The 27,623-nt window shown below is 51.0% G+C and overlaps 1 protein-coding gene across 3 annotated transcripts in view; it reads right to left on the bottom strand.

Annotated features, from left to right (window-relative positions):
- Positions 1-27,623, bottom strand: part of YEATS2 (YEATS domain containing 2) — a 1,498,478-nt gene that overhangs the window by 515,611 nt on the left and 955,244 nt on the right. For all 3 annotated transcript variants that reach the window (XM_086943990.1, XM_086943991.1, XM_086943992.1), the window contains exon 22: positions 22,264-22,362. In XM_086943990.1, coding sequence (XP_086800116.1) covers positions 22,264-22,362 — 99 coding nt within the window. The remainder of the gene's footprint in view (positions 1-22,263; positions 22,363-27,623) is intronic.

The following is a 27,623-nucleotide window of genomic DNA, read 5'->3' as shown; positions in this document are numbered from 1 at the left end:
CTGTTGCATTATGCCACCTAACTACCTGTTGGTCCTCTTTAACACGTTTTCCATATCTCTGCTAGCAAGATGATAGAAGACATCTGATCTAAGTCCCTTATAGACAACGGTCCTATTTGGTAATCTTTCTGTGTGGGTATACCATTCATCTGCATTTTCCTTAATGTTTAGATAGTCTTTAGCAAAAGATAATAGCTCTGCTTTAGTCCAAGGTGTGTGTACATGAACCACAGGCTGTGTAGCATTAAACAAGGGAAATCCTTGCATTGGAAACTGGCCATCAACACGCAATTGTTTTATCTTTTCAACTGTGGATACTAAGGGTCATATGTCGGTGGGCCAATACCGGTTGGTAAGGGTGAAATGCGTTCAATTTCACCGTTACCGACCGGTATTTAGGCATTTGAGATGTGGGGAGGATTCGGTATTAAGGAATCGGTAAATACTGATTCCTTAATACCGATTCCTTATGGCCTTGGTACAGATTCCTTAAAATGTAGGTAGCACTTAAAACAGTGCACCTCAGCCTTAAGCAATCGCTATTTACCACCAACTTCTAGTTGGTGGTAAATAGGGATTTCCTTTCAAAAAGCACTTTTTTGCTTTTTGAAGTGTGCCATGTGGCACACATCAATGCCCTTAGGGGATGTATGTGCGCCACATGTGCACACATGCACATTTCAGGGGTGCCAGAGGGGGTCCTGTGGACACCCTTGAAATACCTCCTACGATTACCGAATCAGTAATACCGATTCAGTGATATCAAATTTCTTCGTATTCATTCCTATGGGCCTCCAAGCCCATAGGAATGAATGGGTAGGTGATTCCTTATTACCGATTCGGTAATAAGGAAGATTAACGATTCGGTATTTTTTACCGGATTATTCCCAACATATGAAATACGGATTCCTAAATACCGAATCGGTAAAATTCGGTATTTTGGAATCGGTATTTCCAAGTTTCCTACATATGGCCCTAAATGAATTAATATATGTGGTGCCTCTTCTTCCCTAACTTCAAGGTTGCGAGCCGGGTAATCAATCTCCTGCAGCTCTGTATCCTATTCACATTATAATTCCACTTTGTTGTGTGCCCTGGTCCCATGTTCTTTCAAATCTTGAAATATAGGTTTGCACATGTGTTCTGAAACATGTTTTTTCATGATAAGGGTAAATTCTCCAGGGAACACTACTTTTTCAAAATCACCCCAAAATGATCAATGCCACTGTGTATAACATTGCCTGTAAAAATAACAGCAGTCGACAACGCGGTATCTACTAATCGATTAGACCTCTCATTTAGGTTATTGGGAGATGTAACCGGTATAAATAATGTTGACGTTTCAGACTGTACAGGTGACTCACTTCCATCATTCTATCTTAGGCTGTTCATATGAAGGGTGGCGTATCTTACATTTAGTAACCCATCTATAATAAAGTCTCCCTCCTCTAGCTCTTGTTCCAATGGAGCCAAAGGCCTAATTGTGAAACATTTTTCTTTTACTAATTCATTCTGCCTACCTTGTTCCTCTCTTTGTTCCCAAAATTACCCTGGCCACCTCTCTATTCTTGTTCTTTTTACCATGGCCTGTTTTACAAATTGCTCCCCGGCATAATCCGCCCATTTATTTAACATTTTAAATTGTGTTACTCTTATCTTCTTCTTACCTAGTGTATGCAATGTTTCGTGACAGTAATCTAATTTATTCCTCCACCAATCCGCCTCAAGGGCTTTCTCTTCAACCTCTTACGAATCCGGAAACCTTCTATGCTAATCCTCCCCCTTAGTGGATAATATGACAGAACTCAAGCGGATTACTGTCTCCCCCAGCAATTTGTGTGAGGGTGATTTTATACCTTCCAACGTCCCTCTTCCTAAGAGGCTCCATCCATTATCTTATTCTAAGCCGGATGCTGGTTATGTTAGCCTCCCTTTCTTTGAGAAAATGGCTGAGCTCAAGCATGATCTCCTTACTGTCAATGATAACCTGCAGACCCTCTTACACTCCTCCTTGATGGAAACATTTTGCAAACTCTATCCCTCCTTTGGGTCAGATCTTCCTACTCTTCCATCAAGTGTGAATTAAACACTGCAGGGAGGAAAGATCCCTTCTCACTATCCAACACAGCCCACTCTGGATTACTCGGCCTCTTCCCAACCGCCCTTCCAGACCCCTGAGGCTCTTCCAACAGTTGTCGGATAATGACACACGCGCACTTCTTTTGTACAATGGCTCTTGGCAAGGTTCGTCTGACTCACCAATCAACATCCCAAATATCTCCTCTGACCCTGGTAGAGAACCAAGTGTTACCCACAGATATGTGAACAGTGATAACTTACTTCAGATCCCCACATCTCGCCTAGAAGCAGTCACTACCAACTCTCATATCAAATTGATGCTCCTTAACTACAGATCAGAAGTGAGAGACGCAGCCGATTTCTCTGAACTGATCCGCACTCCACAATTGAACCTCCTGATGCTTACTGAAAGTAGGCTCAAAGACTGCTCCTCCCAAATGTTCGACATCTCAATCCCTCCTGATTATGACATCAGATGCGATAGACCAATGATAAACTGACTGGAGGGAGGGGCATTGCTTGCATCTATTGCTCCAGCCTCATGTTGAAACAGTTCAAAATGTGTTGAGGTCCTCCTGTGAGCACCTGGTCACTGAAATCTGGAACAATGGCAAGATTGTCTGTGTGCTCAACATTCTATATCATCCTCCTGGTGATAATTTGCTTTTCATAGAGCAAATTATGGAGTTCATTTCCTCTTGCTCGGACCATCACCCTAGCCATAGCTTCCTCTGGGATTTTAACCTTCACTGGAACAACACAAATGATACCTTGGAATGCTCCTTTTAATGCTTTCCACTTCGACTTCAACTTCATATAGGCCTGCAATAGACCCACCCACAAAACGGGTGCTACCCTTGACCTTATCATAGCTAGAGGCAACACCATACATATTGATGATATTATACCCTGTGATTGGTCGGATCATCACCAAAACTTCTACAAGGACAACCGCTTAAAACAAAACAGCTGGTTTGCAATCTGAGAGACATCAGCATCAATAATATAACCTACCGGGGGAGGAGCCGAGCCAGCATCCGAAATGGCCGCATAGCCGCTCGGCTCCGTGAGCCCTCTCACCCTGCACGCCCATACTGCTGTTCGTTCTGAACTACAAAGGTACATTTGGATAATAGAAGGAGAGCGTTCACTTACCGCCTGCTCCTGAGACTCCTGCGTGCTGTGAATCCGGAGAACTTCCCACCCATTGCTCAGCGGCCCGTGCGGTGACGAAGCAGGGGTGTCGATTGCAACAGGCAGCCGGCCGCGACTGCAACAACAGCGGCCGCCTCTGGTGGTGAGGAGTCGGTCGGAGGGTGCCGTTGTCTTGGAGTGCCGCTGAAGGCAGCATCAGCCCGGTCCCTTGTCGAAGAGCCCTGGGGGCCTGAGAGGCATACTGGAGTCGAGGGGGGTGTGTGGCTCCTGGCCCCCCTCTTCGGACTCTGCGCCCGGACATAACCAAAGATCGCCCCCGAGACAGGTGGGCAGCCCCCAGGTAGTGGTAGGGTCTTTTGTTTAGCCTTTTGGTGACTCTCCCTGGGGAACCCGCCTCATAACTTTGTGTTCCGGGCGTACATTTAGCGGCGCCCTGTGCTGGGGCCGGTCCCTACAGTGAGGTGCAGAGGGACGGGACCGAACTGACAAAGATGGCGGCTGACACCCCCCATCACGGACCATGTCCCGGTCGGACGGCTGCCGTAGGCACGGAGATGTGATGCTGGCGGCGCACAATGGAGCCCACACCCAAAGATGTCTTGGCCGCCCTAACGGATCTACGCGAGTCCCTGATTTGCAATGCCTGTGACCTGGATCGAAAAATGGCCGCCATTGCTGTTTCACCGCTCTGTAAGGACGTAGTCCGATTTCAATGGAGTGCCGCTGTGCCCGTGTCTACTTCCTTGGGGAGGACTCTGGGCCCGCCTGGGTTTTGGGAACTGCAGAGAGACCTGGTTGCTTCGTCCTCCCTGGACAGTGCAGATGTACACGTGAGTGCCTCTTTGGGACACATGCCTAACTTGAGCTTAGGGACGCGCTGCTGTTCTTCTTTTCGGGCTGCCCCAACAACACCGCAGCATTTGCCGGACAGTGAGATTTCCTCTTCATGGATGGTATTGCTGTGCTTGGACTTTGTGGCACCCGCGGGCTTGGTATTGCCGCCCTTGGACTTCAGCTGCACACGTCTGGATGGACTCGAGCTGCTGAACCTTTTTTTGGTATTACTCGGGCCTGATTCGCTCGGATCCTCCAGATCCTCCAAAAAGTACTGTATATCGATTGACAAGGGATCATTGGGTGGTTCCGTTGCTAGACGAGGCCAGGGGTGATGCATTTTAGGTTTCGGTGGCCCTCACGTTAACTGACGGTGCTTTGGGTGTGTTTGTATTGGGATTGTATTATTGATGTACTTGGTACTTGACATTCTCCGTGATACTCCATTTTGCTTTTGGACTTTCCCCACGTGCAGGGATGATGGGCGGGGACGGGCGGCGACTTTGAGGGCCCTCCTCCATCTATGCTTCTTGTCTTTTCTCTTTTTCTTTTCTAAATTTCGGGTTCCATTAGGGCGACAGGCACGTGGCTGGGGGGGGTAGGCCTTGGCCTTCCGCGGGTGTGCAGGGTGGGGATAGGGGGGCGGGGTTTGTCCGTTCTTTGTTTCCATGTCTTTTGTCTTTTTCTATAGTGTCGTCTTCATTCGTGGTTCCTGTAACGTGTATTGCTTTGAGGGGTGGGGTTGGGGTTTGCTCTCCACCGGATTTGTGCCAACGTCTCTCCTGATTTGTGTGCCTTAACCCCACTACTTTGTCTGTATTTAAATTAATTGTGGATATCCTGATTTGCGCGCTGTGTTGTAGGACCACGTGTGATTGTATGGCACTTTTTCAGTTCCCTATATTAAAAAATGAACCTCTGTAATCCTGACTTCGGACCTGACCGTATGCCCACGTGTTGTCTCCTGATATACATATCGTTCCGGCTTTGAACTGCTCTGATTCTCCGTATTGATTGCTATACTTTTACCCTGTTTCGCGGCCGGCCGAGAAGGTTGTAGGCCCGTATCTGTACTTGATTGCAAGACGAATAAAGGTTCACCAAAAAAAAATCATAATATAACCTACCATTAGCAAGAATCTTCTTCAGCCACCCCCCTAACATGACTAACTTAGATGACCTTACGGATCATTACATTAGCTCCATCTCAAGTATTTTCGACTATCGCTCCGAAGCAACTCAAAAGATTGCTGATCAAACAGTACAAACCTTGGTTCAATGGGTGCCTAAATGAGGAATGTCGAAAAGGTAGGCTGAGAGAATATGGGGAAATTCTCCCTCCATTACAAGCCTTAATCAGTTAAGGAGAATGAGAAGTGCATACAACAAACGTATTCGTAGTGCTAAATCAGAATAATTCAGAGCTTAGCTTGACAGCGCTAAAAAGAGACCAAATAAATTGTTTGAAATCATCAAACTACAAGCTAACCACTCTACATATCATATATCAGCACTCAGGACCTCCTGCCCCAGTGAGGAGGACTTTTCAGCTCACTTCTCAGAAAAGGTAAGAAAAATGTAATTTGAACTGCAAAGTGCCACACCAAACCGGTGGTCTTTGCGCTCCCCAGCATCTGTAGTACCTGCGGCAGCAAGTGCACCTTCCACAGTTTGCACTCCTAAGAACAACGCTTCTTGGAATTCTTTCTTGCTTCCAGATGATACAGAGCTGTTACATTCTTTGGCTTCTTTAAAACCCTCAAATCACTTCAGCGATCCTCTACCCGCTAAGCTTCTCAAAGATCTCAATTCGCCCATTCTTCCACTTTGGGCCCGGCTCATTCAAGAATCTCTCTAGCAGGGGAGGATTCCTGATTGCCTCAAGGTGGGGCAAGTCACTCCCATCCCTAAGAAGCCTACTGCCGACTTAGAGGATCTCAACAATTTCCGTCCGATCACCAGCATCATGACTTTAGCTAAATTGCTCGAGAAATGTGTTCACAGGCAGCTCTGCAACCACATCGAGAAATGTCAGCTCCTTGGCCTCTACCAGTCAGGTTTCAGAGCGAGGCACAGTACAGAAACAGCTCTATCTCACATTGTTAATGAGCATTGTGATCTCTTGACCAAAATGTTCCTTGTCTTCTGCTCCTTCTTGACATGTCCTCAGCATTTGACACCATAAAACATGAAAACTTGATTGCTCTTCTTCAATATAGGATGGGGTTATCGGGCCCTGTCTTAAATTGGCCTGCTTCTTTCTTGCATAACCACACCCAAAAAATCTTAGTTAACCACTTTCATGGAACCTCTCTCCGATATTCTTAACTGCGCTAGCTTTCAATACCATATGTATGCTGATGACACTCAACTCCTCTCCAGATGACATAAAAACTCTATATGGTGCACTTCTGAAAATTCAACAATGGCTAACTCATAATCATCTGCTGTTAAATACCCTCAAAACAAAATTCCTTCCGATTGCCCCCTGCAAACACTCAGCACCTCCCCAAGACTGGATCAAACAATTTTATGTACTCAACTGCACCCCTCATGTTGTTGACTCTGCTAGATCTTTTGGTATCACCCTGACTTAGAGGGTCTTGGTTCGGTCGGCACCAGAGTCTACATCAGACGCAGCCGGTTCACCTCTGAGTCGGAACTGGGTAGAACGATGGTATCGGCGGCACTGGAATGCACCCAGTCGAGCCCTTTGGATACAAAAACAGACCCAAAGGGCCCAACTGTCGCCGAGGGTTAACCCACCGGTGGAAATCCAGTTGGGGCACCTGCCAAATCCATGGTTCCCAATAGGCTTGATATCATAAATATCATTCAGCCGTTTGGGGGTCGCTCAGGCAAATGCTGTGAGATGCGAAGCGGGCCCAGACTTAGGCTCCACAGCTGACGTATGGGAGCCGGGCCTAGATTTGTGACGTCCCCGCACCATGTCTGATGACTTGGACCGGCGTTGTGAAGATGAAGAACACTGACTTCTTGGATTTCTTTTTCTTGTGGGACTTACCTAATGAAGATTTTGAACGCTACAATAACTGTTCGGTACACCTCCGATGGTGGGCTGAGGACTTTCCCAGGTGAGAAAGTCTGTCATAGACACATACCTGTGACAGGCTTGTGGGCCCCCCAGGACGAGCGGAGCTGTCGGAGGACACTGAAGAAGCCTGGGAGAGACCCAGCCTGAACAAGACACAATGCCACCTGTGCCTCACCAAAAGGCCAGTGGCAGAGGGCAACGGCTAAGAAACGAGCTGCAAAGAACTGGCGGCAAGCACTGTGACCCGAGGCGGGCCGCACTGCTCCCCCCCGAGCCCTTCAGCTGGAGTGGTATTCTAGGAGACCGGTACATCGCTCCTGATCAGCGATTTATCAGACAGAGAGTGGCCAAACTTAGGAGACAAGGCAGTTGTGAGAGTGGGCGGAGACCCCGCTGGTGAGGCACTTGTGTGTGGTGCAGCACCATTGCAGCCCATGTGTATTGGAGGCCACTGATCCTTGCTACCCGGACCCTCTGCTACTTCCTCAGCTTCACAGGATGCATTGGTGCTGCATTACTTGGGGGCGAAAGGCACCATGGACCTTGGCGAGATGAGGAAGCTCTTACTAAAGGTGCCAGAGTGCTGGCCCCTATGATTGCCTCAGCAGTTACATGGACTCTTAACACACTGGGCCACCACCCATGGGGGCCCACTTTGCAACCAAGGGTAGGAATAGTCACTGAAGATTCCTTACCTTGATATAGGGACCCCTTTGTTCCCACCCAACTTAGCCCATTGGACCATTTCAGATGCAGCCCTGAGGGGAGGTACTTCATGGCAGGAGCCTAACTGTAAAGATTTGCGATGTCTAGCTGGAGAGGTTCTTACTGTATATTTTTGGGAGGCCTCTTCGCAGAGATGTGAACTGCTCCCTCCGTCCCCTGACATTAAAGCAGCTGAAGCATCAAGATTTTGGTTTTGCCAAACCTCTTCAATCGGAGGACATGGGCAGTGTCTTGGGGTGCGTAGAGCAGAGGTCCCAGTAGACTACTGACAAGCAGCTGCTTCCCTCCCCCAGCAGCTGTTATGAGCAGGTGACCCTTAAGGTCGGGAGCCTCCCAGGATAGAGGCCTGCAGTTCGACCTACTCACCATACTCTGGCCTGCCTTGCATTGGAATTGGATGGCGGGTGACTACGGTCCCTGACAGCGATACCCCTTGGACTGGTGGGATATATTGTTACTGTAGGTAAGTAACTTGGGTATCTGATATAGACTGTTAGTTGTAGACTCCTTACCTTAGAATAGATGCACCTGCAATAGCATCCCAGGGGGAGGGTCTGTGAACCAAGATCAAACGATAAAGTCCTGGAAAACTGAATGGGCAAAGTACCCATCCCTCCGGACTAGGCTATCCAGGCAGTAGTGTCTGGTAAATGTGTGCAGGGATGCCCATGTAGCTGCCTCACAGATGTCAAGGACTGGAACGCCACATGCTAAAGCCATGGTTGCCACTGTTGCTCTGGTGGAATTTTGTGCGATCAAGATAAAAAGAAAATGCATGTTTTGGGTCCACACGATGGGGTCTCTCCTCCTCCTTGGAGGGATGCGGGGTTAGATAAAAGGTGGGCAGAGTGACAGATTATCCCACATGGAAAGACGTGACAACCTTGGGAAGGAATGAAGGCTGGGTCCAAAGCACCACTTTATCTGGATAGACAGTTAGAAAAGGGGGCTTAAAAGATAAAGCCTGCTGCTCGTTCACCCTGCAAGCAGAGGTGGTGGCAACAAGAAAGGCAGATTTGAGAATCAGCAACCTGAGGGGAAAGTTATGAAGAGGCTCTAAGGGAGCACACATAAGAAAGGTGGCAATCAGATTTAAGTCCCATTGGGGCATAGCAAAAGGAGATGGAGGAAACAGATGGTAAGGCCCTTAAAGAATCTGTTAACAACAGGATATTTGAATAAAGAAGGTTGATCTGGCAACTGAAGAAAAGCAGAGATGGCTGCAAGATATCCTTTAAGAGTGCCCAAGGCAGAACCCTGCTAGGCCAGAGGAAGTATGTACAAGAGAACCTCTGAAAGAGGAGCAGAAAGGGGATGAATAGCCTTTACGAGCAAAACTGCTGACATTGCACGTTCTCTTTGGAGGCAAACAGATCTAACCAAGTTTCTCCCCATCGCTGAAAGAGACCTGGCCGGGAAACAAGCCTCCTGGGACCGGTTTCTGGCTAATCAGCCGTCATCAGCCAGGCTAGCTTTAATACAGTGGTAAAGTGAACAAGGGACCCACGTCTGGGCATACCCTGCCAACTTAGGGCGACCAAAGCGATACCTAATGAGATGATGGACTGACTGTTGAACATAGCAAACACTCACCCCCAGTCAACTGATCTGGGTTTAATCCATCATTCTTTAGCTCACTCCGCCACCCCAATTCAGACATGGCCATATGCAAATCCGTCTGACCCTGTGCCTCATGGGAATAGTCCAGCCGGAACTGCCAAGCCATGTGTTCCATGGACCGGAAACAAGCTTCCTGGGACAAGTTTCTGGCTAATCAGCCGTCATCAGCCAGGCTAACTTGAATCCAGTGTCAAAGAGAGCAAGGGACCCACATCTGGGCATACCCTGCCAACTTAAGGCGAACAAAACAAAACCAAAGAGGATGATGGACGGAGTGTTCAACATGGGGACGTGGGTCCCGTGCTCTCCATGCCACTGGAATCAAGCTTTCCTGGCTGAAGAGGGGTGAAACCCCGAAACTGGTCCTAGGATGCTTGTTTCCAGTCCAGGGAGATCCTGGCTTGGCAGTTTGGGCAGAACTGTTCCCATGAGGAACAGGGTCAAGACTGATTTGCATATGGCTAGGTTCAAACTGGAATGGCATGGTGAGCAAAAAAACAATGGATTTAGGCACAGATCTCTGTACTGGGGTGAATGTATGACATTGTTCTGCATTCTGTCCATCAACTGTTGTTTTTGCATTTGTCACCCCGATTGGTACGGATATACCCAGACATGGGTCCCATGCTCTCCATGCCACTGGAATCAAGCTATCCTGGCTGAAGAGGGGTGAAACCCCAAAACCAGTCCTAGGATGCTTATTTCCAGTCCAGGGAGGACCTGGCTTGGCAGTTCTGGCTGGACTGTTCCCATGAGGCACAGGGTCAAGACTGATTTGCATATGGCTGGGCAAAAACTGGAAAGGCGAGCAAAAAAACTATGGATTTAGGCCCAGATCTCTGTACTTGGGTTCTGCATTCTGTCCATCAACTGTTTTTTCATATGTCCATCAAGGAAGACTGGACATCCCCTGAGAAGTCAAAAGTCCTCAACCAGGTGTAGCATCTAACAGCTACCAACGTGGCAATCATTCTGCCCAGTGAGTCAGTGGTATCCAGTCTACACTGTATAGTGAATTTGGCTGCTTCTCTCCCGTCTGCCACTGCTTGAGAGAGAACTGCCCTGGTCTCCTCTGGGCACTGAGGAAGCACCTGTGTGACTGTATCCCAGATAGTATGGGAGAAGCGCCCCAAGAGGTATGCAGTATTCACAGACTGCAATGCCAAGCTGAAGAAAGAGAACATCTTCTTCCCTAGATGGTCCAGCTTCTTAGATTCCCTATCTGGGGAAGCAGAAGGAAAAGCGCCTTTGATGAAGGAGCTTGGACTACCAAGCTTTCAGGGGATGGGCGTTTTGTCAGGAACGCTGGGACACCCAGGGCGGTGGCAGTGGGCAATTGTCCTATCCATAGGAGCCCCTGGGAGGCTTTGACCAGGTGCCCTGAAGGACATCCATTGAACAGCAAAAGGGGTTGAGAAGAGGAAGCCGCAGGTTGAAGCGCCTCAGTCAGGTTAGTTTTGACTGCCACCATAGGGAGCTCGAGGCTGAGGACCTCAGCTGCCATCCTCACCACCACAGCATAGAAAGCTCCCTCCCCCGTAGCCACAGTAGGGGGACAAAGCAGGCGAATGGTCCAGACCACTGGCAACCCCAAGTCCTACCCAAGATCAAGCTGGTAAGTTAAACAGTCCAGCAGCCCCTCCTAGTCCTCTTCCTCACCTTCTGGCCCAAAAAGAACACAAGGAATGAACACAGGGATGACAGTTCCTTCAGGCTTCAAAATTGACGTCGGCGCGGCTCCGTGTCGACTTGGAGGATGAGGATGGAGTCGGCGCGGACCAGGGGCATAGTCCACGTCGGAAGCATCATCGTGGGGATCAACGTCAGGAAAGATCGATTGAGATTGACCGCGTCAATCTGGATCTAGGCCTGGATCCATGGGGACCCTCTGGATCCGCTGGCGTCGAAGTCCCAGGGCCCCCGAAAAGACTCCGCGGGACCTGAGGGCACGCTGGCGGAGCCAGGCTGTCCAAATATGAGGTACAAGGCTTCATAGAACTTCTGGATTTGGGCAGGAGATGCTCTGGCTCCCGGAAAGGGAGGCACGGAGCCGTCTTGGAAGTAGACTGTGTAGACGGAACCTTTGAGCAAAGACACTCGGGAGCCCGCATTGCGCTGGCCGACCGACGGGGAGAAGTAAAAGAATGCCTGTGCTTCTTTGACTTAGTTTTGTGCTTCCCTGACTTACCTGAGAACTTGGAGTGCGAGGAGTGTGGGCTCTGCAAAGGTTTTAGAGACCATTTCCCTCGAGCAAGAGTGACGTAGAGCCGAGCGTCGGCCCTCAAGCAGCTTTTGGGACTGCTCCCGCAAAGCATTCAGGTTCATGGTCCGGCACTCGCAGCATGACTTCCGGCCGTGGTCGCGATCCAGACACCAAAGGCACACGATGTGTGGATCCATCACACACATCATCTGGTAGCAGGAACCGCAGGGCTTGAAGACAGTCCTTCGTTAGGACATCCTATACACATCAGGAGTTGACAACTCAAAAAAGACAGACAAAAAGTTTGCCAAAAAGCTGCTACGGGTAGCTCTCTCCGGATTTGCACTAGGCTGGCGCAGGATAAGCGTGCATGTGCGGTGTCTATGTAGGTTAGGTCCTGCGACGTCATCCCGATGCCCACTATGCAGACAACTGATGCAGAGCCGACTGATGACACCTAAAGATGCACAGGGGTACTACTGGAGAAAAAACCTACAGATCCAGACCTACGCCTGGGGGAAATTCTAAAGTAAGAAATCTACAACTAACAGCCTCCATCATATTTTACTTGTATACAAAACCAATGCATTTCAGCAGTTATAGTTACCCTAGCTAACGCACAAGTTACTACTTGTGTAACGATATATATGTAAGAGACATTAGTTAGTGATAGATTCCTTACCGTAGAATATCCCCAGGCGTCAGACTGGATCCAGAAACTTTTGCGTAGCAGTACCCTTGCGCGTCGGTAGGCGTCGTCTGCGGCTCCGCGTCCGTCGCCGGCGTCGTGGGTGCCGTGATGACGTCGTCGGAGTACTTAGACGCCGCCTCCGCGTGCTGACGTCAGTTCTTAGACACAGCTTTTCCGCGCCAGAAACTCAGAGCTATGCCAAAAACCAACCCTGGTGCCTTGAAACTACGGCCCTGAAAGGGGATGACCTTAACCCTAGATATTGGTTCGCAGAATGGGGAGGATGGGTGGGTCGGTAAGGAATCTATCACTAACTAATGTCTCTTACAGATATATCGTTACACAAGTAGTAACTTGTGCATCTGAAAGAGACACGTTAGTGATAGATTCCTTACCTAAGAATAGATACCCCAGCAAAACCAACCCCGGTGGTGGGTCTGCGAACCAATAATCACACCAGAAAGTCCTGGAGGACGGAATGGCCAAAGAAGCCATCCCTCCTGACTTGGCTGTCCAGGCAATAGTGTCTTGCAAACGTGTGCAGCGAGGCCCACGTAGCCGCCTGGCAAATGTTCTGCAAGGGCATACCTCGGCCCAAGGCAGTTGTAGTCGCTGAGGCTCGAGTAGAATGAGCCCTCAGCTCAACAGGGGGTTCCTTCTTTGCCATGGAGTAACACGCCTGGATACACAAGATGATCCACCGCGAGATGGCCCGCTTGTGTACCGCTTTCCCCTTCTTAGCGCCCAAGTAACCAACAAAGAGTTGGTCATCCACCCGGAACTGGTGTGTGCGATCCAGATAGAACGAGAGCGCACGTTTTGGGTCCAGACGGTGGAGCCTCACCTCCTCTCTCGAGGGATGCGGAGGCGGAAAGAAGGTGGGCAAGGTAATGGATTGCCCAATGTGGAAGGTCGTGACCACCTTGGGTAGGATGGACTGAAAGGAAAGGAGGTTTACAAGATAGAGCCTGGAGCTCACTCACTCTCCTGGTAGAGGTGATGGCGACCAGGAAGGCTGTCTTCAACGTAAGAAGGCGTAGAGGACAGTTGTGAAGGGGCTCAAAGGGAGCGCACATCAGAAAGGTAAGAACCAGGTTCAAGTCCCACTGAGGCATCACAAAGTGAACCGGAGGTAAAATATTAGTGATGCCCTTCAAGAATCTGTTAACAATGGGGGACTTGAACAAAGAAGGCTGATCAGGTAGCCTTAAGAAGGCTGAAAGGGCAGAAAGGTAGCCCTTAATAGTGCCCAGAGCAGAGCCCTGCTGGGCAAGAGAAAGAAGGAAGAGAAGAACCTCAGAAAGAGGGGCAGAAAGAGGATCCACAGCCTTTGCTATGCACTGTGAGAAGTTGGCCTGATATATGATGTTTCCAATTCTGGAACCACCTTGTATCAGTCCAAACAATCCCTTATGGTGTCTGGTTGTAAGTCAACCTTATAGACAAGCTATCTTAATGGTAGCATAGACTAAGCAGCCTTAAAGGCTAAACTCAAGAGGTCATGTTAAGCAAGCTGTTTTACCAATCACAGTCCTGTAATATCAAATGAAAGGACACCACACAAGTATATATTATAAAAATATATGTATTTATTTCTAAAATAATCCCCAGTACTCTTTATGAGCAAAGGGGCACAAACGTTAAATCAAAAGCACAGTATAACATACAAAGTTGCACAATTATGGATGAGGGCGGGTGGCCACTCAAACCATATATTAAGAAAGTGGTATAAGAGATACCAATCGAACAGTGGTTAGGCCTAGGGCCTAGGGAATCGCTGGGAGCAGTCGGGACAAGCAATGCTGAAGTCGGGAAAAGCCCGCGGGATTCGGGTGCAGCGCTTAAAGCACACGCATGCACCAATGTTAAGTCAATGGTGCGTAAAAGTTACACAGTTAGAGTTTTAGGATACTTCTGCTGAATCTAGATGGACAAAACTTTAGACACAGACCCTAGAGGTGTGTACCAGTGTGGGAACACCGGCGTTGCAATGTTACCTCACCCACAGGAAGCGGGTGCATAGGGTCGAAGTGGCATCGGGTTTCGTCACGCAGGTTCTTGGTGCTTGAAGCTGAAAATGCTGCAGGCGATGTGAAGGAGAAGTGTCCGGTGTGATCCAAGGGTGGATCAGAGTCATAAAGTACCTGAAAGCAGAGGGGACAGAGTCTGGGTCACTCAGCAGTGACCAGGGTGGAACGAGAACGGAACCAGGCAATGTCGGGCGCAATCAGGTGGTTGTCGAGGAGCTTCTCTCCGCTGCCACGTGGGCTCTGGGGCATCTGCGACGTCCAGGAGCGGGTCACGAGCTGTCCCACGCAGGCTCTCACCGTCGGCGCTGTCGGCTTCAAGATCGAAGCAAACAACACTTGGCAAGAGCAATCCACGCAGGACTGGAAGATTGCTTCTCACTCGGACCAGGAGGGTCAGAGCGGGTGCTCCTTTTCAGAGGAGCTGGTGCAAGTCTGGAGCAACCAGAATCGCAAGTCGGTTTTAGGTTTTCGTCGGCACAGGGGCCACAAGCCAGCTGGCAAGTGACCGGGCCAACGCGTCGAGCCTAAGAAAGCAGAAGGGCCCCAAGCAGCACTCGTCGAGTGTAGAGGGGTGAGCTTCGGTGCAAGAGTGGCTCAGGGTTGGGGCTTCTCAAACCCCGGTGTACAGCTTCAAGGGTCACTCGTGGGCTGCACGGTCAGCGTCTCGTGGTCTTTTCAAGATGGCGTGCCCCACGCTTCCGGTAGCCTCCACGGGTCTCAGCTCTGCAGGGACTGTGGATCGGGCTGTAAGAAGGCAGGCAAGCTTGATCTCGTCGATCTCTGTCGCTCGAGTTCCGGCGGGAACTGCAACAAAGCAGACGTCGAGGTGCTGGATGGTGCCTGTTTGCACAGGGTGGGCACTCCTTGACCACAAGGAATATTCTTCAGTCTTCTACGTTGAGTAGGATGTCGAAGGGTCCAGAGTTTCGTTTCAAATGTTTCATCAGGATAATCTGAGTGCGTTGCCACTGCTCCCATTCTTATACCAATCTAGGGGGCTGGATTACCTGCTAGGTCCCCTCCTATGGGTGGGACCCAGGAAGGGGGTGGATACACCCCTTTTCTTTGATCCAGGCCGCGCTGGGACAGGGGCTGGTGTGCCCCAGAACCGGTTTGGCCGGATTATGCAAGGGGCAGAATTGTGCGCCCCAGGCAGTGTCTGGTTTCTTTCAAACCTCCCTGCTACAATCCACTATCTCCTGTCTGGGGTGGTGTGACACCTCCCTGTGACAGGAAACCCTTTGTCCAGGCCTCCTTGGCTGAGTTTCGGTCAGCTGCAGGAGGTCAGACTTGTGTCTGTGGCAGAAGCATCCATTTTGTGGATCTGAGGCTCTTTTAAAATGAACCGCGTTTTAGCAAAGTAGCATGTCGTCTCCCTCTAGAGGGGTGGAATGCTACCCCCGTCTCCAGGACTGGCGAGGGGGTAGTATTCCAAATCGTATGACACCTTACACGACATGTTTTGATAAAGCCAAACCAAAGTTGCTATATAACCGCAAGGATTATAAGGCACTTAATAGTATATGGTATGGCATTATCCCGGAACAGCTTAGGGAGTTGGTCCCGACAGCTGCAGACAGGCTCAGCTCATGCTAGAGCACCATCTCACATAAAACCAAGCACTCTGCCTCCAGGATTGTTAAGGCCTGCCATAGGAGTGACTTATAGGTGTATATGTGTCCAGTTAGGTTTAGATATAGGCATACTATATCTAAGCAAGGGGTAATTACACCACCTTGCCCCGGCTGAGTGATCAGCCAGTTGTGTCAATTTTAGATAGCCAGTCAGGGGTGGCAAAAGATATGCTGCAGCCCCTGGTAGGCCTTGGATGCACCTATGCCCTGGCACCTATAGTGCTCTATACAGGGGCTGATAAGGTGACCCAAGCCAATCTAGTTATGCACCTAGGGTACACGGAATCCATTTTACAGAGAGATCAGATAGCCTGGGGCCCTGATTAGCAGGGAACCAGGCCAACTAAGTCGAAAACCAGCTAAACACAAGGCAAAAAATCCGGGGTAACCTTAGTCAGGTAGCCACCTTCCTACATGCACCATGCCACAAATCTGTTCCACCTGCAGGCGTATACCGACTTTGTGGAGGGACGCCTGGCTGCCAGAATGATGTCACAGACTTCAGGAGGCAAGTCAAATGGCCTCAATCGTCGCCGCTCAATCTCCAAGCATGGAGGTGGAGACTGGACAGATTCGGGTGGAGGACCGTCCCCTGCTGCTGCGACAGAAGGTCCTCCTGAAGAGGCAGACGAACCGGGGGATCGACTGACATACTGAGTAGCTCGGGATACCAGTACCTTCGTGCCCAGTCAGGAGCCACGAGGATGACTTGTGCCTGGTCGCGCCTGATCTTCTTCAGCACTAAGGGCAGAAGTGGTATAGGCGGAAAGGCGTACAACAGACCGCAACTCCATTCGCGACGAAAAGCGTCTCTGAGCGAGTGCCGCCTTGGAAATTCCAATGCGCAGAACTGATGACATTGCGCGTTCTCTTCGGTGGCGAATAGATCTAACCAAGGCTCTCCCCATTGCAGAAAGAGACCTTGCGCCACGTCAGAGTTCAGACGCCATTCGTGATCCATCATGCACCGGTGGCTGAGTTTGTCCGCCCTGGCGTTCAGAGAACCTGCCAGGTGTTGAACCACCAGAGTCACGCCCTGATGTTTCAGCCATTGCCAGAGGCGCAGAGCTCCTGGCAGAGGGTCCTAGACCCCACCCGGCCTGTTTGTTGCAGTACCACATGGCGGTGGTGTTGTCCGGTAACACCTGCACTACATTCCCTTGGACAGAGGGGAGGAATGCCTTCAGTGCTAGACGAATCGCGCGCAGCTCCAAAAGGTTGATATGGAGCCGGGACTCCGCCGGAGACCAGAGGCCTCTGATCTCCGCCTCTCCCATGTGGCCTCCCCAGCCCTGGAGGGACGCGTCCATTACAACTACGTGCTCCGGTTATCTTCTGCTGACCTAATCGCGGTCCGTGAGCCACCACTGCAGCTGTCTCGCAGTGCCCTCCGAGATCAGGACATGGTCGGACAGGTTGCCCTGATGCTGGGCCCACTGAAACTTCAGGTCCCACTGCAGAGCCCACATCCGCCAACGGGCGTGATGCACCAGAAGGATGCAGGAAGCCATCAGCCCCAGAAGCCGCAGCGTCAACTAGACCAAAACTCGGGATAAAGGCTGGAAGATTGGAATCAAAGCCTGTATATCCCGAACCCGCTGTTCGGGTGGATAAACCCGAAACTGCGCCGAGTCGAGAACCGCTCTGATGAAAAGGAGCTTCTGAGAGGGGCACAGGTGTGACTTCGGCACATTGATGGAGAACCCCAGCAGGTGCAGGAGATCGGCCGTAGTCTGGAGGTGGCTGACGACTGTCTGGGGCGAGCCCACCTTCAACAACCAGTCGTCGAGGTAGGGGAAGACTGAAATCCCTAACCTGCGCAGATGAGCTGCGACCACCGCCATCACCTTCGTGAACACCCGTGGGGCGCTGGTAAGGCCGAAGGGGAGCACGGTAAACTGAAAGTGCTTGTGGCCTACCGTGAACCGCAGGTAGCGCCGGCAGGACGGGGATGTGGAAATAAGCGTCCCGCAAGTCCAACGCTACCATCCAGTCTCCTGGGTCCAGGGCAGCTAAGACCTGAGCCTGAGGCAGCATCTTGAACTTCTCCTTCCGGAGGAAGCCGTTGACGTTCCTTAGGTCCAGGATAGTGCGTAGGCCCCCTTTGCCCTTCTTGGGTACCAGGAAGTAGTGGGAGTAGCAACCACGTCCTACTTCTGGCCCAGGAACGCGCTCGATGGCCCCCTTGGCCAAGAGGGCCGACACTTCCTCCTGGAGAAGCCGCAAATGATCCCCCGATACGCGGTGGTGTTGCTGTGGCATGGCTTGAGGAGTCGTGTCGAAGGGGAGGGAGTAGCCCCTTCGGACGATCTGCAGCACCTACCTGTCCGAAGTGACAATGCGCCAGTGAGAGTGGTGATGGCGAACCCTGCCCCCCACTGGCGTCACATGGGCCGAAAAGCACGGACTAGGAGGGTTTAGAGGCGGATGCTGCGGTGGAGGGTGTGGACTGGCCTCGCCGTTGTCCCCGACCGCCTCCACGGCGATTTCCACGGCCGCCACCGCTCTGGAAGTTAGTCTGCGGCGTGTGGCTGGCGGCACGTGTGGGGGCGCCCCTTCCTTGGCTACGAAAGGAGCGAAAGGCACCCGTTTGCTGGCACGGGGCTGAGAGGCCCAAGGACTTGGCCCTAGCCCTGGAGTCCTTTAAGCGCTCAAGCATGGTCTGCCTTGTCGCCAAAAAGGCGACGGCCATCGAACGGCATGTCCATCAGTGTACTTTGGACATCGGCCGAAAAGTTGGCGGACCTCAACCAGGCGTGGCGCCTAACCGCCACCGTCGTTGCCATCGCTCTGCCCAGTGAGTCGGTGGTATCCAGCCCACACCGGATAGAATATCTGACTACATCTCGGCCCTCCACAAGGGTTTGGCCGAGTTTGGCCCATACCTCCAACGGACACTTTGGTAGCACTTCCGCAACCGTCTCCCACAGAGAGTGGGTGTAGCGGCCCAAGAGGCATTCGGTGTTGGAAGACCGCAGTCCCAGACTAAGGGAGGAGAAGATCTTTTTCCCGAACTGTTCGTACCTCTTGGATTCCCTGTCCGGCGGAGCCGACGGGAATGCGGTCTGGGAATTGGAGGCCTGGATGACCAGGCTCTCGGGGGTGGGGTGGGTGGACAGGAAACATGGGTCGCCCGGGGCCGGGCGGTGGCGTCTGGCCACGTTCCTATCTACGGGCGAACCCGTAGCGGGCTTGGACCAAGTGCCCAAAAGAACGTCGGTCAAGGCCTCATTAAAGGGCAGCAGAGGCTCGGCCGAGCTTGACTGCGGTTTAAGGACCTCAGTGAGGCGGTTAGTCCTCACGGCCGCGACGGGGAGCTCAAGGCCCAAGGCCTTGGCAGCCCTCATCAACACCACGCTATAGGTTGCCCCCTCCTCCGTAGCACTGTAGGAGGCGAGACAAAGCCAGTGTCTGGAGAGGTGTCCAGACCACTGGCCTTCCCAAGGTCTCCTGCCCAGTCCTCATGAGACTGACACTCCCGGGTCAGAGGGTCCTCAGACCCCTCCCAATCCTCCTCATCACCCATCTCCTGATACTCAGGGTTGTCAATTAATGGGGCCGGTTCATTGAAGTAAAACTCGCCAAGCGGCGTCGAAAGCGGCGCCCAGCGGTGCCGTTCCGACGCCGAACCGGAATGAAGGAGGCATCAAGGACGGCGCCGGAGGCGACACCTGACGGATCGACGCCGGGGGGGTTGTAAGGTCCACCGGTGACGATCCAGAGCCCGAGGAAGGTCCAGCGGTGTCCCGCGGCACCGGGCCCGAAGGCGCCGGCGGCGTCGGGCCGCTTGACCCTGCAGCGCCGGGCCCGAAGGCGCCGGCGGTGTCGGGACTGTGGGGCCCTGCAGCGCCGGGCCCGAAGGCGCCGGCTGCGTCGGGCCGAAGCCCCCGATCCGCTAGGGGCCCCAGACGGGTCGGCTGGGCCCGGAGGCGACGCGGAGCCCGTCGGAAGAGAAAGGGACCTCATGGCCATGAGGAAGTGCTCAATCTCCTCCGGCGTCGTGTCTCGCCCAGGGACCAGAGGGTGTGGGGCGGAACGCGACGTCCGCGACTCCGAAGGAGCCGCGTGGGCGGTGTCACCCGAACCCCCGGCGGCGGCGCGCGAGCGTTGGGGGGAGTCAGAAGAGCGATGACGTCTCTTCGACTTCTTGTGCTTCTTAACTGACGCCGACTCCCGGAGCTGTGGTGGCTCCGTCCCCGCGACCTGTCCATCGACCTCCCGTGGAACCGGGACCGGGACCTCATACGGCGCGGGGCCGACTGCCGGAGTTCCAGTCACCTGCGGGACCGCTCCCACCTGGATTTCGAAGAGAGGGCCCGGCAGTCGGAGCAGGCCTTGTCGTCGTGGTCAACGCCTAGACAAGTTAAACACAGGTGGTGAGGGTCCGTGACCGACATCGTGAGGTCGCACTCCTCACAGTGCTTAAATCCCGGCATCCCTACGGCACCGATCGGAGTAGTTAGACTTCGAGGAATGATCAAAAATTGATCCAAAAAGTTAATCAAAAATTGACTTGGGTAACTGCTCTTTCCAGATCTGCGCTGGCTGGCGCAGAAAAAAGAAGAACTGACGTCAGCTCGCGGAGGCGGCGTCTAAGTACTCCGACGCCGTCATCATGGCGCCCACGACGCCGCTACTGACGCGGAGCCGCAGACGACGCCTACCGACGCGCAAGGGTACTGCTACGCAAAAGTTTCCGGATCCAGTCTGACGCCTGGGGATATTCTAAGGTAAGGAGTCTATCACTAACGTGTCTCTTTCAGATTATAACTTACACCCCCGCAATTCACTGCTTATGATCTCACATATTACATCATTCATGACGTCAGTGACGTCAATAATGACATCACTGACGACATCTCAAATGACATCACTGGGGAGAGGATGTAGTCTAACGGATAGAGCGGTCAACCTCACAGCTGGGAAACTGGGTTCTCGGAAAGTGACACAACATCCTGTGATTCTGGTCAAATCACTTAATCTCCCCGTGCCTAACAAAATAAATGTGTCCATCTGTAGTGCAGCTGGTGCTCATGTAAAGTGCTCTGATATCTTCTGGTCATGTTTGCGCTATATAACACTCCTGAAAAAAAATAAACTGATGACATCATCTGCAGAACCACTCACACATCCACTCACACCCCCATAAAACCTCTCATATGGCCACTGACACAACCACTCACATATCCATTCAGACCCATACCAGTACTCATATACCCACTCACTCCTGCATAGAAGCAGTCACATACCCACTTGCTCACTCGTAAAGCCACTCACACAACCATTCACTCATCGATACAGCCACTCATACAACCAGTCACTCACTCACACAGCCACTAACTTAGCCACACACTCACTCATACAGCTACTGACACACCCACTTATTTACCTATATAGTTACTCACATACCCACTCACCCATACAGCCTCTCAACAGAGACAAACACTCACCCATATAAACACTCACTTACATACCCATTCACATATCCATATCCATACAAGCACTCACACTTCCGCTCACACACTTTACACAGCCACTCACATACTCAAATACACCCACTCACACACCAACTTACTTAACCACCCACTCACACAGCCACTCACTCACCCACACAGCTACTTACACACTGTGTCACTCCCTCATAGAGCCATTCAGTCACCCATAGTCACTCATACCGACACTCACTCACACACCAATACCACTGCTCCCACAGCATATAACTCACCCACCCACTTATACATCTATACTGCCACTTAAACACCCATACACACAAGGATATATACAGTCACACAGACACTCACATAATATATGTTAAAAGTAGTATCACTCAGTGGTAGTGCACCTAGTATACTAATTTAACTTTAGTAGTAGGTTAGTATGCATGTTTAATACCCGTAAACTCTTTAAAACACTTATACTCACTTGGGGATGTCATCAGTGATGTCATTTGAGATGTCATCAGTGAAATCACTGACCAGGTCATGAGTGATGTAATATGTGAGGTCATAAGCAGTGCATTGCGGGGCGTAAGTTATAGTTAGTTAGGGTAACTATAACTGCTGAATTTCACTGGTTTTGTACGAGTAAAATCTCAGCCTAACTATAATGTCCCTTTAACCTTTATTTTTTTCAGTGAATACATATATTCATACACACACACACACACACACACACACATACATATATATATATCTACACACAATGAAATCTGCATGCAAAATAATGCACTGCTTTACCTTTAGTCAATGTTGCAAGTGCAGGATGTGGAACCAAGGTGCAGGCAGAGGACTCAGTTGGAGCAGCAGGCACTTTACATGTTGACCCAGAGTGCAACACTGAGAAAGAAACAAATACACATGTAACACAAGACTAACAGTTCATCTGGTTTAATATTTTGTTTTTATAAAGAGGTGCAAGGAAGAGGTAATTGTTTCAACAATAATGTACCATTATATAAAGATAGATAAGCATTCTTAAATGAGAATAGTACTTCATACACACATACTTTTCGAAACCAGTTAGAGCTTCTCTCTAAGCAAGACTTTCTACAATGATACTTTCTGGCAGAGGCCTGATTTAAATGTTTGTTCCATCTGCAAATTCATGGAGATGTCAGATGTGAGAAGGTGGCCTGATATGCAGTGCTCACTATTCTAGTGAACACTATGTATCAGTCCAGCAACCCTTATTGATGATTGGTTGTAAGTCAACCTTATAGACCAGCTATCCTAGTAGCGTGGATACGAGCAGTCTAAGGCTAAAGACTCGAGAGGGCGCGTTAAGCCAGCTGTTTACCACACATATACCCCTTGAATACCAAGTGAAAGGACACCACACAAGTGTTATGAAAATAAACAGTTATTTATTTAAAGATCACAACAGCCCTGTACTCTTTATGAGGACAGGGTACTAAGCACAAACCAAAACTCTTACAAAAATACTTAAGTTAGCACAGTATATACAAATGCCCGAGGGGCACGGAAAACCATATACTCTGAAAGTGGAATGCGAAATTCCTAGCAGGTAAGTACAGTACTAATAGCTTTTGGAATCGCTAGGACTTGACTAGGGAATCGTTAGATTATGTCTAGGAGGCCTAGGGGACTCGGGTGCAGTGTGTGCACTCTCACGCGAGATGCGGGACAAAAGTCTATGGTAGCTAGGAATTAGAAAGTTAGTGTTCTCGGGCGAACCCGACCTGGTAGGGAGAAAACGAAAGTAGATTCTGACCCTTGGATAGTGAGGCTATGCTGGGGCACCGAAATGCCGAAGTTACCTAGCCCAGGGGCTGCAGCTGCATAGGTCTGAAAAGACGTCGGGAATCCTCGTAGACGGACCAGGAGCCGGAAGAAAAGATGCTGGCCGGTGACCAGTGAAGAAAGTTCAGTCGGATCCAAGCCTGGATCTTGAAGATAGATGACACCTGAAAGCAGAGGGGACCAAGTTCGAGACTACTAGCCAGTAGTCAGTGGGCACCAGGAGGGCACCGGATGGTAGCCACCTCGACTAGGTGAGTGGGTGACGCTTGACTCGAAGATCTCACGGACCAGGAGGCGTTGTCGGCGACCAGGATGGAGGATCGAGCTGTCCCACGAAGATAGAAGCTGTCGGCGTCGCTGGACCCAGGATTGGGCAACAAAGCCTTGGCAAATTCAAGCCCACGCGGTGGACCTAAAATGGCGTCTGGAGTGGACCAGGAGGGTCCGGGGTGCCTCTCTTGAAGAAGGAAGCAAGGGCCAGCCTGGAGCAACCAGACCAGCAGAAGAGTTGTCGTCGGGCGTCGTTCAGAAGGCCACAAGCCAGCCGGCTAGTAGCCAAACAACGCGGTGCACAGCAAACAGCAGAAGGGCCCCACGCCGATCGTGGAGATGCAGGGAGGCTGATCTTGGGTGCTGGAGCTGCGCAGGGTTGGGGCTTCTCGGACCCCAAAGCACTCACCAGTGGAAGACTCGGTGGGCTTGCAATAAAGATGTCGTGCAGTCTTGGCGATCGTCGGTCCCTTGAGGTCTCGTCGCACTCACGGTTCTCAGCTTTGCTGTAGAGGTGAGTAGAGGTCAGAGGTGCCAGGGAAGTCGGGTCTCGTCGTGCTGGGTCGTCGGATTCGTGATGAAGGACTTGCAGCAGACCGCAGTGTTCTTTAGGATGGTGCCTGCGGATGCAGGGTGACTACTCCTTAGCCACAAGGGAGAATCTTGAAGAAGAAATCGTGAAGTCCTTTCGAAGAAAGTGGTATCTTGATTCCAAAGATGATCTAATTTTAACAGGGGGCCCGCTCCCATCTTTATACTAAAAAAGGGGGCTGACCCGGTGACTAGGTCCTGCCTATGGGTGGGACTAGGTGGGGGGTGGTTACACCCCTCAGCCATGCCGGACTTCCCCAGGTCAGGGGCTGGTGTGCCCCTGGAACTGGTTCAGACCGGCCTATGCGTAGTGAGCACCGGGGTGCCACTCAGCAGTCACCTTCCTGTAAAGCCCTGCCTACCCAGGATACACAAAACCATGTCTGGGACGGTGCTAGCACCGCCCCTGACAGGAAACCCTTTGTCCAGGCTCCCCTCGCTGGAAGGACTCCCAGCTGTAGGGGGTCAGACTCGTGTCTGTGGTGGCAGCATCCATTTTGTGGAGCTGAGGCTTCAGTTAACTTTAACCGGGGTTCACAGTTACATACATGTCGTGTCCCTCTAGAAGGGTGGAATGCTAACCCCGTCGCCAGAATTGGCGAGGGGTTAGTATTCCAATTCGTATGACACCTTACTCGACATGTTTTGATAAAGCAATACCAAAGATAGCATTTAACCGCGAGGATTATAATGCACTTAAGAGTATATGGTATGCGATATCATGGAACAGCTATTAGGACTTGATTCCGCAAGCTGTAGACAGGCTCAGCTCATGCCAGAGCACCATCTCACACGATTCCAAGCACTCTGCCTTCAGGATTGTCAAGGCCTGCCATAGGAGTGACTGATAGGAATCTGTGTGTCCATTTTAGGGTTAGGTATAGGTATACTACACCTACAGCAAAGGGTGATTACACGACTTTGCCCCAGCTGTCATGCAGCCAGTTGTGTCAAATTTAGGAGGCCAGCCAGGGGTGGCATAATACATGCTGCAGCCCCTGGTAGCCCTGGGTACACCTATGCCCTGAGTTACAGGGTCTGATAGGGTGGCCCAGTACCAATTGGAAATGTACCTAGGGTACATGGAATCCATTTTAAAGAGAGAGCAGTAGGCCTGGGGTCCTGATTGGCAGGGTCCCAGGTCGACTATGTCCAAAACCAGCTAAAACACAGGGCAAAAAGTTGGGGGCAACCATAGTCAGGATGTACCTTCCTACACAACCCCCCCCCAAACGAAAGGAGATAAGGCTATCCTTGTCCAGGTAAGCCTCTATTACCTAAGTGGCCATATAAGGAAGGACCAGCTCTGGCTTGGTTTCCCCCTGTGTCATGGTCCACTAGGCAACCCCTCACCCTAAGGGTACCTGAGGGTCTCCACCATAGGGAATCTCTGTCTCTGGTGTGTCTTGGGAAAGAAGAAGGCTGATGCTGGGATGGAGTACTGAAGTGAGGCTCCTCTACCTTTGGGCTCAACTTCCTCCAATCACCATTCATCATGTGTGCCTTTCTTTCTTTAGCTGAGATGCACTGAGCTCTCAGGGTCAGTCTCTGGCTACCTAAAGCTGGAGGCTGAGTCCCTCTGTTTGGCTTACTGGAGGGACAGGTCAGGTCTGGGGTTTTTAGGCCCCATGTTTGGCTGTGCCCAACAGTGTCCAGCTGTGGGAGTTCCCTAACTACTTTTAAGGGGGATCCCTCAGGAGTCTGTTCTATTTTCACTTGGCTAGGTTTACCAGCTTCAGTGATCCTAATCTGCTGATTAGGGGGTTCTTTTGGACAGGGGGCCCTTTGGGGTCCACCACTGGCCTCCCTGGTCTCTTCAGCCCTGGGCTGACTGAGGCAGGGTAGAGAGGTGCAGGTTACCTGCTCCAGACTGGGTCCCACCTGGGAAGGGTCCACTGCCATCAGGGGTTCTGCCAGGCTAGGCCTGACTACCTCTGGGGCAGTTCCTTCAACAGGGGTAGAGTCAGTTCCCTGAGGAGGCTGGCTCTCACCTAGTGTCTGGGAGGGGGAAGACTCTTCTTCCTCCTCAATGCTCTCTGTTTGAGTGGAGTGATCCATTGTTTCAGGCTTCACAACCTCACTATCTGTCTGAGTAGAGGCTGAGACCATTTCAACCTTGCCAACCTTTTCAGGAGGGCACTCAGTCTGTGTTTGGGCTGTGACTGTCACAGCCCTCCTATCCTGTTCTGAAAAGTCTGTCTGAGCCTGGGCAGTGGCTACCACTGCCCTTCCAACCTTTTCAGGGAGGAATGGTGCTTGGACTGGGGCTGTAGCTATTACTGCCCCACTAACCTGTCTGGATAGGCCTATCATTCTGGAATGAGTTTCTTGTTCCACCTCAGCCCATGCTGAGAGTTCCAGGTCATTCCCCAGTAAGCAATCTACAGGTAGGTTATCTGTCACTGCCACTCTCATGGGCCCTGTGACATTACCCCAGCTGAGCTTGATTACTGCCATGGGATGCCTTCTTTTCATTCCATGAATGTCTGTCACCTGATAAGTAAAACCAGGGGTCAGTTGAGCAGAGGGGACCAGATGGTCACTCACCATGGTGAGGCTGGCCCCTGTGTCTCTGAATGCCTCAACTTTCTGACCATTCACTAAAACTTCTTGTCTATACTTGCCCAAAACGTGGGGTCCAGTAGTGAAGTTGGCAAACCCCATGCCAGTCTCACAGACAAGAGTGTGGTCAGGGAACCTGGCTAAGCCATAGTCCTCCTGTTGGCCCAGAGTAATGCCCACCACATTCTTGGGGGCACTCCCACCACCTGGGGGATTACCACTAGTGGTAACAGGAGGTTTAGGAGTATTACCTGGGGGTGTATTTCCCTTATTACCATTTTTAGGGCAACTGGCATCACTTTTGTAATGGCCCACCTGTTTACAGGTATGGCAATAAGGTTTCTTTTGTTCAGAAGGAGTGTTCTGGGACCCACCACCCTTGTTGGAGTTTTGGGGCCCTTGGGAAGTCTTCTCTGTGGATTTATCCCCACCCTTCTCTTGAGGCTTGGTTGATTCCTTTTTCTGGTCACCACCCTGGTTTTTAGGCCTAACCCTGGTTCTGACCCATTTGTCTGCCCTCTTACCCAATTCCTGTGGAGAGGTCAACTCAGAGTCTACCAGGTGCTGATGTAATAGCTGGTTCTGACAATTATTTAAGATTTGCTCCCTCATAATTAGATTATACAATCCTTTAAAATCAGTAACCTTACTACCCAGTAGCCAGCCTTCAAAAGCCTTAGTGGCACAATCAACAAAGTCAGTCCAATCTTGAGACTGAGTTTTCTGGGTGTCTCTGAACAGCATCCTGTATTGTTCAGTGGTTAAACCAAACCCATCAACCAGTACATTCTTCAAGACTTGGTAATTGTTAGCATCCTCCACCCTTGTGGTGAGGAGCTTATCTCTACCTTTACCATCAAAGGAGAGCCACAAGATAGCTGCCCACTGACTTTGGGGAACACCCTGCACAGTGC

Source organism: Lissotriton vulgaris, chromosome 11 (assembly GCF_964263255.1).
Source record: "Lissotriton vulgaris chromosome 11, aLisVul1.2, whole genome shotgun sequence".
NCBI classification, from domain to species: domain Eukaryota; kingdom Metazoa; phylum Chordata; class Amphibia; order Caudata; family Salamandridae; genus Lissotriton; species Lissotriton vulgaris.
Note: the sequence above shows the minus strand (reverse complement) of the source record. Positions and strands in the feature narration are given on the sequence as shown.